Source organism: Sarcophilus harrisii, chromosome 3, assembly GCF_902635505.1.
Source record: "Sarcophilus harrisii chromosome 3, mSarHar1.11, whole genome shotgun sequence".
NCBI classification, from domain to species: Eukaryota; Metazoa; Chordata; class Mammalia; order Dasyuromorphia; family Dasyuridae; genus Sarcophilus; species Sarcophilus harrisii.
Genome location: NC_045428.1, coordinates 509,724,315 through 509,739,116, shown reverse-complemented (window position 1 = coordinate 509,739,116; position 14,802 = coordinate 509,724,315). Strand labels below are relative to the sequence as shown.

Here is a 14,802-nt window from a genome sequence, read left to right as displayed (position 1 = left end):
AGCTAAAGTATCAAAGCTGGTTTCAGTATTTTTTTTAAAAGAAAAGAACTAGCCCAGCTTATAAGCTGCCAGTGGTAGCTATTACTCTAACCACATCCTACCCCTAGGAGACAAGGTTTTAAAACTTTCAGAGTATCTATGCCACTTATATGGTTTTAAGACTGTTATTGGACAATTCTGACCTTGGGGATTCAAGAAGCTTGGCCTAGGCAGCACTAAACAAGGACAAACTAAATCTCAAATATAATAAAAACAAAAGAAACTGGGTGCACAATTATCCCCTGATAATAAATACAGGAGGACAAAGACCAGGAGCCCCAGGCTTCACCTCTTCATGTTGAAGGACTGAACCCTACACCTAAGTGATTTTGTCGGTGTGATGGTTGATCCCACATCTTTGTTATTTATAGTTGGTCTCCTGATGTAAAGAGGTGACCATGAAAAAGAGCAGCACTAGGGAAAAAAGCATGATGCTTCCTGTACATTCTCCAGTCCTTATTACAGACTTCTTGTAGTCATATGACTAAAAGGTCATTACTCTCTTACATACAGCATGTCCCTGCATCAGGGTCAATGCCCAGAATGACCTTTTAGGAATTTTCTAATGATCTTTGGATTTCTAATGATTGCTGGTAGCAGTCAAGCTGCTTCCCAACAGTACCTGTATTCCTCCAAGTCAAAACTTCTTAAACTATGGATTCTAACCCCATATGGGTCATATAACTGAGTGTGGGAGGTTCACAATTATGATTTATTATCAGTAAATGTTTGACTTGTATACATATTTTATGTACCTGTATATCTGGAGTCATGTAAAAATTTCTTGGTCAAAAAGGGGTCAGAAGTGAAAAAGCCTTATGTACTTATTTCTTATATATTGAAACCAGTTTTGATACTTTAACTCAAGGAATTAAAAGTTCAGTCTATTCAGTCCAAAGTAGAAAAAGCCACAAAGAGCCTCTAGCTCCTTCCTGATACATAACCAGACTAGGGAAGCCTTGCTCTAAGTCATAGGTGTCAGACACTCAGCCTGTTGTCCACAGGCCCACTAGATTAATTAGGACGTCTTTAAGAAAATAAATAAAAATCAATAGAACATAAATAGTGTTAATTTGTGATTTTTCTATGGCAGTATGTGGTGGCCATTAGTGGCCTTCTTTTCTGTTGGAGTTTGGTACCACTGATCTAAGCATTCTCTAGGAAGGAGCTGTCCAGGGATCCCCAGCAACTATGATGACATTCTATATTATTATAAGCACAAAGGCTATGCTGGACTTCTTTTATTTTTGCCACTATTCATGTTGGCATTCACTTTCCTGGGTGTCTGATCACATTGCTGTCATTGGGGTCTGCAGCAAGGACTGCTGCCTCTTCCCCTGGGACCTATTACCATCTCTTCAGGACCTGATAGAATGACTTATGAAATCTGATGACTGGGCCCACTTCTAGTGATTCATATGGACCTAAATAATGTCATCAAAAGGGACCTAGCAAGTCTAGTAAGAGAGATGAAGTTCTGGGCAGGACATTGAATACCTTTAAGCAAATAGGTAGGTGAGTTTTTAATTACTGCTATTAAACACAGATGATAGGACTCCAGAAAAGAAAGGAAGAGATGGTTTTGAAGATGGTATCAAAGAAAGTGATTTGAATTTCTGGCCCAAGAGGGGGATTGATAGAATGCATCTAATGAGGATCAGGAATAATATATTTGTCTGCTCAAAAGAGCTTTAAGTGAGAAAGAGTAAATTGTCATAATCTAGTCTCCATTCAGAAATCTCATCATTGGGAAACCTCATTATGCTGTAGAATTAAATCTGCCTGGTCCTCTCATCTCATCCATATTCCTTTTTCCCTTTGACTAGAGGGCAGAGCCATGGGTTCTATTTGAATAAGGAGTTTAGCATGGTTTTTTCTCCATTTTCCACAGCCATATTGCTTTTGGATTTCTTTGGAACTTTCCTTCATGCCCTTACTCTGGGTACTTTGCCTTCCCCTCCCCCTTTTAGTTTCCTTGTGGGTGTTGTCTTCCTCCATTAGAAGTAAGCTCCTTGAGGGCTGGAACTATAATTTTTTTTCTATTTATATCCACAGCACTTAGCTCAGTGCCTGAAGTTTCAGGAACATTGTAGGTCTTTAACAAATGATTTGTTATTTGATTTTATTTGACTGACATTAAACTAGATAAAGAAAATGATAGGTATGATGTGGAAAGAAAACGAAATCTTTCTCAAGGTCCCCTGATATTTTCTATTACAGTAGATGCTTAGTTCTGCTTATGAAATGGAAGTTAGTATCTATATGTAGATTCTCCCAGCCTTTGGTGCTATTTTGTTTATACACTAATCATCTTTATATTAAATTGTATTTAATAAAAAATTATTTGAACAGTGGCAGGCGTGAATAGTACTTGTAGCTTTTCATTTCCTTGCTTCCCTTTAACTTTCATTGTTTTCTAACTGTGTTCATGTGTTTACATTATGGTACAGATTTCCTTGCTAAGGTTTCCCTTTTGGGTGGTGAGAGGAAACTAAAGCTTTGGGAAGGGAAGATTAGTCTTAGGTTCTTAAAAATTCTTTATTAATATAAAACAATTGAAAAAGAATAGTCTAAAATAGAAATTCCAGGTTGTGCAATAAAATCATCATATGCAAATAATTAGCTTCCATGTGTTTTCAGACCATAAAGTTGATGATTGTAAATTGAGGGAATATAGTCATATTAACTGGATGATAATTATGATAATTGAGGAATTTACTTCAGAATGTGCTATTTTTAGTTGATATTGATTATAGTTAGCTAAGCTTTCTCTCTTTATTCATTTCTTCACCATACTCCATTGATACCTCAGACAACAAAAGTTTGTCAACTCTCATGTCATAGCTCTGCTAAATTAGATTTTTTCAGATATTCATATGTACTCCTCAATAGCATAGACCCAGTGAACTATCATGCTAGTGACTAGTTCTCTAAGAGGTAGGAAGAAGACAACTCTGTCCTGATAATGATTAAAATTCTGGAACTTGACTTAATTGTATAAAATTCACACCACGTGGGGTGGAGCATGGCTTGGTATGGGTCACTCAAAACTACAAGCGTAATATGAGATTGACAGTCAGAATACTAAATAACCCCAGCCCGCTTAGATTTTAACTAGCTGAGGGCTAGAAGACATCTGCTGGTTCTTAAAGAACTGATTTCTAGATGAATGGGAATGTGTGTGAATGTGTCTATGTGTGTGTATGTGGAGGGGGGGATTGTTTTTGGGGCAGTATACTGCCCACCAGCCTGTTTGCCTCTGCTTTGTGGGTGGTCTGCCAGAAGCCTTTATGCATAACTTGTTGAAAACAGGTATACCTGCTGAGGTGGGTGAGTGCTTTGTGGCAATTTGCTCTATTCAAGATTCTAGCCTTAAGATTCCTGACATATTTTAAAAGAAATGATTATTTGCATTGAAACCTGTCTTGGTGATATTTTTTGAATGTTTTAAAATTATTCTTGTAAAGTGTGCGTTATTGAAAAGATACCTTAAGTCAAAGAAATATTTATTCTTTCCCAGATAATGGTAGAGTTGTTTGATGAAAAGTTATTAGTAGAATTTTAGAATTTTTAATAGAATACAGAACCAGAGTACTATGGTTCAGTCTAGGAAAGTGTTATGAAGATACCTACATAGTTGTAATTTTTTTTGGGGGGGGAGCTGGAGTGGGATGAAAAATGATATATATAATATATATTATAATAATAAGACTATGTCTAGATTTCTAAGGAAAGTTATACTTTTGAATTAATTTTTGCCCTCACTTATTTGAATTTCTGAATATAATTTGAATTTCACTTTGGTAATTTCAGGATTAGTTTGTACTTTTCATTAATAAACTTATAAAGATAAGATAATAGAGTAAAAAAAGTGTTTTTTTTTTTTTTTAAAGAAGCAGAATTGAGTTAAATGGTTTAGTCCTTAAAGCTGTCTTTGTTCAATTGGATTCTTTTTGAGTCTAGGTCATGTTAGTTTGCCAGGGTCACATATGGGGAGTCACCTTTGATTCCTTTTGACCTTAAGACATTTTGAATAAGATGGCTGGTGGGAATTAAGGAGAAAAATAATTATTAAAAGAAATTCTTCATTTATGTTCAGGAACAGCCAACAGTTGTTTGAAAAGATAGTAATCCTGTAGCAAAGAAACCAGGACGTAATTACAGGAAGCTGCTCTCTAATTCTTTACCTTGTTGCCATTGTGCTGGGCTTTTTGGTTTCTTGTGAGGATATCCTCCTCCCTTCCTGTATCTTTTCACAGTGACCTTATCCTTTAAGCAGGATGAAGATTTAAAACAATAAAGTTGGTGTTTTTCTGGCGTGAAGTTGAGTTTTTAACATTATAAGTAAACCTCCTGAGACTGTTTGACAATGGACTCAGAATTGTACTTCTTTTGTGGAATTCCCCATAGAAATTTGTTTTCTCATTTGCTATAGTAGAACTCTGTAAAGGCTTCCCCCTCCCCCCCAGAGTATTAGAGACCTTTATAAATGGTGGCATGTATATATTTTATTTTATCCAATAATTTATTTTAAAGCAATCATATGGTGTGTATGGAGTCATATGTTATCTCTTTAAGTAATACAAAATAATCTAGGCCTTGTTTTTTTAGATTTATTATTTATTTATTCTTTTAAGTGTTTGTAATAATCAACAGTCATATAGTAAGTGAATATCGTGTACCAGCAACTAGAAGTACAAATAAAAAACCAAAACAGCCCCCAAAGTGAAACAACATAGGCACATATAAATAAATATAAACTATAAGGTCATTAGAGAACAGGCACTAGCAGCTGGAGGGTAGGAGTGGGCTAAGGACAGATTATATAAGGTTGTTTCCAACATAGGCAATAAATAAATATAAATTAGATGCTATATAATAAAAGGTCATTTCTTCTTTGTACCTTATATAATATGGCATTTGCATCCCTCTTGGCTATTTACATTGTGCATTATTTTGATTTTCAAAATTATTGCATGTAATGGGTAGTTTATTCAATTCTGGAGTCATAGTACCATTTGGTTTTAATTTAGAGGGCTAATATTGTTCAATGCATACGAGGCAGAAACTATAAATTAAATATCAAGGACTTTAATTAAGGCCAGATAGCAACACAGATAAGAGAAAATCAAGTAATGTGACAATATCCAGACTCTCCCCATACAGACAAGGGTAGAGTCTTCCACAGTCTCAGGGGAAGGGGAAAACTCACAGCTTCTGATGCTTGCCTAGAAGTTGGCTTATTTTTCTTGTTGTAGTACTCAAAGCTTCAAGTGCAGCACATTATTTGTTTCAATTGTTTTTCAGTAATGTCCAACTCCTCATCATTCTTACTTGGGATTTTCTTGGCAAAGATGCTGGAGTAGTTTGCCATTTCCTTCCCCAGCTCATTTTATAAATGAGGAACTGAGGCAAACAGGGTTAAATGACTCATTCAGTCATATAACTAATAGGTGTCTGAGGCTAGACTTGAAATCAGAAAAATGAGCCTTCAGGGCCAGTCCTTCAATGATTGTGACACCAGGCTGCCCCAAGTCCAGTTCAATGTTTTGCTGTTCTTTGCAACATCTCAGTACCTCCCCTTGTAGATATCCCCAGATCTCGAGTTCCATTGAAGGTACACATGCTTTTGTTATAACTGTGTTGCAGTTTGCTGCTATGACAGTTGACTGAAACTCTTATTTCCTGGGGTGACATTTCTGCCGCAAGATTGGAGCTGGGTAGGAAAAAAATGTCACTCTCTTTGGTGAGACCAGCTGGGCTAACATGGCTCAGGTGTTAATCAGCATATTTTAAGTTCTTTTTGTTGGATAGGTGTATACCATTCTTGTCTTTTGCTTAGACTAGCAAGGTCCTTTTAATTGTCTTTATCAGACATTTGAGGAGGTCACTGAGACTATGCAACTTTTAGTTTTTCTACCAAGCTGTATTTTTCACCAGCTACCTCCACTCTTCTTCCTTCCCTTTTCCTCTCCCTTCCCTACTTGAGTTTTCTTTTATGTGTTGTCTTCTCCCATTAGAATGTAGGCTTCTTGAAGGTAGGATCTATCCTTTTGCTTGTTTTTGTATTACCATGTTTTAGCAAGATGACTACTGCCACATAGTAAACACTTAATAAATTCTGGTTGATTGACCAGGTTTGTTGAATTAACAAACTTAAAACCATATTGTTTATTTATGTATATTTGAGGTCAAAGATTTTATTATTGACTTCTTTTTCTTGTGATAAAATTGCAAAGTGTTATCTCTTATGAATTTCGAGATGCTTTTTTTTTGTATATGATGTCAGCACTCTATGATGGCATCTCTGTAGGGATCTTTGGGTAGAGGTAGCCTTTTGAGAAAGATAAATTCCCTCTAGACCTGAAGATGAGAAGTATAAAAGGCAGGTAGCTATCTAGGGTCCCAGTTCACAGAAGATGCAGTGAAAAATATACTTTCATATTACGTTTTTGTAATGATACATTTTTTAATGATGAAAATGTTCATTTGTATCATGTCAGAATTTAAAAAATGACATCCAGTTTCATTTTACATAAACTGCCCAGAATGATACATTTTTAATGTCAGAAAATTCTTACTTCTTTTGCTCAGCTATTTATAAGGTGAAGCTTCAAAGTTTCTGGAGATAATAATACATGGTAGGGATTTAGCAAGGATTGATTTTTTAAAAATTTATTTTATTATAGATTTTTATTTTCAAAACACATGCATGGGTAATTTTTCAACATTGACCCTTGTAAAACCTTCTGTTCCAAATTTTGCCCTCCTTCCTCCACCCCCTCCCTAAATGTCAGGTAGTCCAATACATGTTAAAGATGTTAAATCCAATATATGTATGCATATTTATACAGTTATTTTGCTGCACAAGAAAAATTGGATCTAGGAAGAAAAAAAAACCTAAGAAGAAAACAAAAATGCAAGCAAAGAATAACAGAAAGAGTGGAAATGCTTTGTTATGGTCCACACTCATTTCCCACAGTCCTCTCTCTGGGTGTAGATGACTGTCTTCATTACTGAACAATTGGAACTGGTTTGAATCATCTCATTGTTGAAGAAAGCCACATTCATCAGAATTGATCATTGTATAGTCTTATTGTGGCTGTGTACAATGATCTCTTAGTTTTGCTTATTTCTCTTAGCATCAGTTCATATAAGTCTCTCCAGGCCTCTCTGAAATCATCCCGTTGGTCGTTTATTACAGAACAATAATATTACATAGCATTCATATACCATAATTTATTCAGCTATTCTCCAATTGATGGACATCCACTCAATTTCCAGTTTCTAGCTATTACAAAAAGGGCTGCCTCAAACATTTTTGGACATGTGGGTCCTTTTCCCTCCTTTAAGATCTTTTTGGGATATATGCCCAGTAGTAACCACTGCTGGATCAAAGGGTATGCACAGTTTGATAACTTTTTGAGTATAGTTCCAAATCCCTCTCCAGAATGATTGGATTTGTTCACAGTTCCACCAACAATGTATAAATGTTCCAATTTTCCCACATCCCCTCCAACAGTCATCATTATCTTTTCCTATCATCTTAGCCAATCTGAGAGGTGTGTAGTATCTCAGAGTTGTCTTACTTTACATTTCTCTGATCAATAGTGATTTAGAACATCTTTTCATATGACGAGATATAGCCTTCAATTTCTTCATCTGAAAACTGGCCTTTGTCCATTTATCAATTGGAGAATGGCTTGATTTCTTATAAATTAGAGTCAATTCTCTATATATTTTAGAAATGGGCCTTTATCAGAACCTTTGAATGTAAATGTTTTCCCAGTTTATTGCTTCCCTTCCAATCTTGTCTGCGGTTAGTTTTGTTTGTACAAAACCTTTTTAACTTAATGTAATTAAAATTGTTTATTTTGTGATCAATAATGATCTCTAGCTTTTCTTTGGTCACAAATTTGCAAGGATTGAAAACTTGCCTAGAACAAACAAATGCCATATTTCAACTCAATCAAATCTATCATTGGGGACCTTAGAAGCCTAATTATACATCACCTATCCCCACCCTGTGCAGTTTTCTTTTTTCCTTGTTTATGCCTAACTGATGCTTCTAGTGACAAGTACATGCTCCAGGAGGTAGTCCATTGTATTATCAGATAGTTCTCATCGTTATATATAGTTCTTCCTTGCACTGAGCTGAAAATTTCTTATTTGTAACCCTTATTCCCTATTTGTCCTACCTGACTTTGACTGGTAAGATCTATACTCCCAAGAGAGGTCTTCTTCAGACATTCTTTCTCTTCTTAACATACGCAATGTAGTTACTATTACCCTATGCATTGTTTTGTCCTGAATACACGTACCTCCATATTGTTTTAGAGGTACACACCTCATACCGATGCCATGAATTGGTTGTCTTTGGGCTTTCCTTACGTGCTTCTTCTTTATTTCTAGTTTGTTTTTTCCTGACACTTCCCTGTCTATTCCTCTGAGTGCTGTTGTTTCCTAGGAGCCTTGTTAAAGATGTTCTGACAATGATACTTCCCAATCCTTCACCCTACCTGCTTATTATTATCATTATTTAGTGGGCAACAAAACATTCCTCTTTCCCTCCTCTAGTCTCATTAGACTTGTGTTCACTCCCCAAACACCATTTAAACATAGACACAGATCCTGCAACAAATATTACTTACCAGTCCATCTTACCACCAGCTCAGAATCACATCCTAAACATTCATTTGTGAAAGTGATTTTTCTAGGAATTTTTTTTTTGTCCATTATTGCTATTGTAGGTATTTTTAGTACCATTTTAATGTTACACTACATAAGCTAAAAACCCAGTTATAAACTTCATCTGTTCACAGTGGGTTTAGTTTTGAAAATTTTACTAAATTTCTTTTTGGACATAGGTTGTGTAAACATCTGCTTTTGCTACACAGCATGTAGATTTTGGCAGATCTTACTAAACTGACAAGTCTTTGAGAATAGACCTAGTGATTTAATGTGTATTTGTCTGTAGATCAGCCTAGCTAAGTCATCAAGTTGGTTGTGGGGTAAAGAATTCTTCCCATGTTACCACTTCTGAAGAATAAATTAAGAAGGGCTATGATCTGCTTTGGTGGAGCAATATACATATGCACAATATCATAATTTTTTACACATTAATGTGTAGTAATATTATAAATGAAATGTTGAAATAGAAATAGTATCTAAATACTTTATACCTAAATATATCTCTATATAGAATTGTATCATACAGCTTCCTAAGTAATACTAAATTACTTCAAGGACATTATGAAACATATTATGGAACATATTATCATCCTTCTATAACTTAGGAAATGGTTTTTAGGAATGACTGTGGTTGAAAAATTAATTACAGCTAAATTGATGAGGAGATTCTGACTTAGCCAAAACTGTTCTTTGGATAATAGGCATATAAGGGGCCATCTTAGAACACTTTCCAGTATAGTATGTAATTATATCTAGATATAAATCTATTTAATTATTGAAGTTTCCCTTCAGTCAGGTGAACTGAGTCATATTTGAATTATGTGACTATATCTCATAAATATCACTTTGGCTTAAAATAATAAATAAAAAGTATTTCTAAGTCTCCCTCTCTACTCAAGCTTCACCCCCAAACAAACAAACCCTTATTCAAACAAAAAATCAACCCACAAAACTCCAAATCAATGAATTTTGACTTTCTCCCCCCTTCATTAGAGTTATCGAAAGAGTTGCCTTGTACAACAGCACACCCTTGTGGCTTTAATATTTTTACTTTGCTTTTAATTTTATCACTTGTTATATATGCTATGTCTGTACTTATTGGCTTGAAGATTTAACATTCATGATTTTTACTGCTTTAAAGCTTCTTGAAATCATTGGAAATAGTTGTTTGTGTATACTTCTATACTTATGAAGACATATTTGTCAAAGATTTAGGCTCTTGTTTCTTTGAATGTTGATATAAATGATCTCCCAAAAGATTTTTTTGGGAGGAAAGAGGGATTAACTTTCTGATTTTATTGATGTAAGTAATTTCTGGTGAGGAAACTTCCTCTCTCAGTGCAGATTGGCATTTGATCTGCAATTTAAGTTCCTTAGAACGTTGAGAGGTTAATTGACTTGCCCAAGGTACACAGACAGTATGTATTAAAAGCAAGACTTAAACACAGATTCTGAGGTCTATCCTCTCTCCATTATACTCACTGCCTCTCTGCTTCAAAATGTTTATTATGGCATTATTTAGTAATATCCTTTGGGAAGGGCCATTGAGCTTAGATGAGCTTAGATCTTAATGTATGTAGAGTTTTATTTTTCTGCATATATTTTCTACTACTTGTCAAGATCTCCAGTGAAAAACATTTTTCTTCTTCTTGGAAGTGATTGTATAAACTATGAAATACTTAGCTGCTATCTGCCTCTACTTACTATTTCCTTGTTCTTGGAAATTGCCTACTTGTATCCAGAAAATTATAGACATAGGATGTTCTTATTTTAGAACATTGTAATTATTACAATTAAAATATTATTTATTGACTGCCCATTTAGCATAAGACCTATTGTGCTATGTTTGTTATTACTTTTCTTTACTTGAAACTCTAACCCTTCTCTTTATTACTTTTAAAAAGGAGTTTATTCCTTCATTTGTAATTTCAATGTCCTTTCTTGCAAAAAGGAGATGTTCCTAGTTTTATGAGTAGGTAAGAAAAGAAAGTAGGAGATAAAAATATAGGATTCTATTTCCAAATTTATTTGGTTACCAGAAAACCTTAAGAGGAAAGGAGCTTATACTTCTAATTTCACCCTCGTCTAAATCTTGATTACCCTTAATAATATGTCTCTAATAAGTCATTCAAATTTTTTTGAACATATCTAGTAATTGGGAGCTCATTTATTGTGAAAGAGTCCATTCTAGTAGGGTTGCAATTATTAAGAAATTTTTACTTGAATTGATCACTGAGGTCTCTCTAAATCTGTAACTTCTAAGTCATCGGAATTAGAGCTGTGAGGGATGATTTTTTCCTATTCCTATCCTCTGGGTCTTTTAAAACAATTCTGATCCTTGCTTTTACATGATAGCCAGCTTCTATTTGGCAGGAAAGGTACTCAAAATTTTAGATCTAGAACTGGAAGGAAACTGGGGAAGCCATCTTGTCCAACTGCCTCATTTTATAGAAATGGGAGTTCAGACATTTCCAAGTGGGAACAAAAGAGAAGTCCTTCACTAGAGCTCTCTGAGATAAAAAGGCCCAATGTCCTCATCTGTAAAATGTGAGGTTGAATCCCTTCTAGTTCTGCATCTAGCATCACTGGTCTAATCATATTAATCACAACCACAGCATAAAAAACTTATATACAAGTTCCATGTTCAAGAAGTTCCAAGTTGTGAGGGACGTAAGGAACGATCTAACACAGTATAAATTAGCTATCTTTGCTTGAAGGGTTCTAATGAGGTAAAACTCACTATTCTCTGGATGGGTCTCCTTCATCTTTGGATAGCTCTAATTATTAGGAAGTTTTTCCTTATGTCAAATCAAGCCTAAAATTATCTTTTTGTAATTTCCACCCATTGTTCCTAGTTCTATTCCCTGGGCCCAGAGTAAGTCTAATTGTTCTTCCATATGATAACTTTTCTCATGCTTGAAAATAGCTGTCATGTTGATCCCAAATCTTTTCTCAGAGGCTACCCATCTAATTCTCAGTTTCTTCAGTTGGCACCCATATTATATATCACTAAGGCCTCACATTTTTAGTTGCCATGGGCAGTCCTGAGCATATTATATCCTTCCTAAAACATAGTGTTCAGCAGTGAGCACAGTACCCCAGATGTGATCTAACCAGAGCAGAATATAGTCCTGTACTATCACTTGTGTATTTCTGACTGCTTTCTGAGTCTCAGTGCAGCTCCAGATCCAGATCCCATTAATATTTTTGGTTGTCTTGTCACACTGTTGACTCACTGAACAGTTTACCAAAATTAGATCTTCTTCATGTTAATTGCTTCCCAACCCATCTTATACTCGTGAATGGAATTTTTTGGACTCATTTTTTGGACTTAGCTTATGTTTACATTATATTTCATTTTATTCAATTTGGCACATTTTTTAAAATAAAAAAACTGTTAAAATCTTTTTAATTCCTGGCTTTGTCATCAAGTGTGTATCCCTCCCAATTTTGTTTCTTCTTCAAATTTAATAAGAAATCCATCTATGCTTTTATCAGTCACTGATAAAAAAGTTAGGGATATTATTTGAGAATTATGTGAGAGAGAGGCAATATAGATAAAAACATTAGTTTAAGAACCAGGAAACCCTAGGTGAAGGTCCTGCCTCTGCTACATACTGGCTATGTATCCCTGGGCAAATCACAAAATCTTGAAGTGTCCCCTACAACTCATAAAACTATGGGCTTCTGAAAAGGTACCCTCATAAAGAAGTTTCTCAGTAAGAGGTGGAATCATAATTTCAGTTAAAAATAATGATGTGATTTTACAACTATGTGAGGTATTTAAAATTTCATTTTTAATGTATAGAAATTAAGGAATAACTTTTAAGACTTGGTGAAGAACAGCAATAAAGTAATGGAAAATGAGATTAACTAATTTACTAGATCCTCACATAGTTTATTGGAAGTCTTCAGATCATGTATAGGTGTGCCTATTTACATAAGTTAGTGATGTTAACCCTCAGTTTTATGATATTCTTCATCACAGACTTCTCAAGGGCTACAGGAATAATGATTGTATCCCAAAGTGCAGATAACACTTTATATATGAATGTGATCACATATATTGTGAAATTTATGCTCAAGCTGTTGTATAGTTAAAATGGTTATTTTAACTTTAGTGTTTAAAAGATTTATGATTTGGTTGGTGTAGATAAAACACCTTTCACTCCACGTTGCAGATTGCAGACCTTCTGTATTGTAAGTGTACTGTGTGAATTGTTTTGGCTGAAATAGCAATTACCAAGTTGTAGCTATCTTGATGATGAACTTTTCCAGAGTTAGTTGGGCTGGAATAAAGAAGATCTGTTTTCCCAATATATTTTAACATGGAAGGAAATGCCACAGCCTAGATAAGTTAGCATTGCCTTCAAAAACTTGGATTTAATTCTGTGTCCTAATGAGATATTATAATAAAACTCGAATGGTGTTATTTTGATACTTAATGTTTATTGAATTTTCATTTTTATTTCTTATAACCAAATTTTTCTTAATAATTATTTTTTGTAGTATTAAAAGTAAAATTTGAAAATTTTTGGTATCCTTATTTGAGTGGAACTCTTGGAACTGAACTGTATTTTGTTCCTTTGATGCTGCTTTTTAATATTGCTTATATTTGGGTGATATAGGTTTCTGTTTTGAATCAAACCAGCTTAATTTTCAAAATCAGGAAAAAGTTTGTAAATGTTTGTTTTGAAGAACTGAAGGTATGTATAGGCTTGAGTTAGTCTGCCAGCAGAGGGCAGCCTCTCCTCACTCAGCCCTGGTTCTCTTCCACCCCCCCCCCTTTTTTTTTTTTTTTTTAAATCAATTGGAAAATGAAAACACGGTCCTTTAACTGGTGTCAGCAATTTCAGGTATATAGCTTTGGTAATAAGAAATTCAGGCAAATTTGGTTTTTAGTATGGATGAGCAGTTGTTCTCTCTATTTCCTGATGCTTAATATTCTGGTAAAACTGCTTAGAAAATAGAATCTTTTAAAATCTTTTTAACTCAATCTTACATTTTTAGTTACTGTTCTTTGTTTTTATATAGTCATGGGGTAAAGGTGAGTATTCTGTGTATGTCTGCGTGTGAGGGGGGGGGGAGGAATCTTTATATATTCTTATGGGACAACTAAACTTGAAAGAACATCTAAAAATTTCATTTTGGAAAATTAAGAGAAATTGTGTTTATATATCTTTTTCTGTAAGTCCTAATTTAATAAAAGATGCCATTTAACTCTTTTAACTACATTTGACTCTAATTTACTTTTTTGCATTATTATTTATTTTGGTTACAGGTTGATCATTTTGGATTTGATGTTAATTTAACATTTAAACAACGATACCTAATAGCAGATCAATACTGGAAGAATAATAATGGTGTAATACTTTTCTACACTGGAAATGAAGGGGACATTACCTGGTTTTGCAAAAATACGGTATGCATAAGTTTATTAAACTTGTCACGTTTATAAAATTTGCCTTTCTCATAAGACTAGGCAAAGGCAGGAATGTACAGATTCCATTTTAATTTGAAGTTTTCTATTTTCTAATTTTCTTCATATGCTTAGTGGTAGCAACTTCTTAACAACAAGTTAGTAGCTTAATTCTGTAGGATTATAGTCTTAGAACTAGAAGGATACCTAAAGATCACATAATATAAAAGAACAATTTTCCATGTATTGGATTGTACTTCAAGGGAGCATATGTGGGAATGGGCATATGGAGCCATCCCATAGAGAATGAGCCAGAGCTTGCATGGCAATTTCTATGCTAGATATGACAGTGCTAAATTAGTTTGGTGCTTTAAAATGATTTAGAAATCCCCTTACTGGACACTGCTAATTCAGTTCCATCCCTGGAACAGGAATGACTCCTGTAATGGGCTGAGGTTTGAGTTGATGCACTGAGGTCCCAAGTAAGTGAGGCTAGATAGTAATTGGGCTATACTCTATTAATATACATGATTGGATAAAGAATGGTCCCCGCCCACTCTCCGTGCAAGTCCTGATGTGTTGTATAGGAAATGACGATTTTGGTGGGTGGAGGCAGAGAGAGACAGGAAGAGAAGCTGGGAGAGATTGGGCCT

The 14,802-nt window shown here is 34.7% G+C and overlaps 1 protein-coding gene across 1 annotated transcript in view; it reads left to right on the top strand.

Annotated features, from left to right (window-relative positions):
* The window catches only part of PRCP (prolylcarboxypeptidase), a 66,707-nt gene that overhangs the window by 17,094 nt on the left and 34,811 nt on the right, over positions 1-14,802 (top strand). Inside the window, exon 2 of the mRNA XM_031961837.1 lies at positions 14,012-14,152. Within this exon, the coding sequence (XP_031817697.1) occupies positions 14,012-14,152 (141 nt within the window). The remainder of the gene's footprint in view (positions 1-14,011; positions 14,153-14,802) is intronic.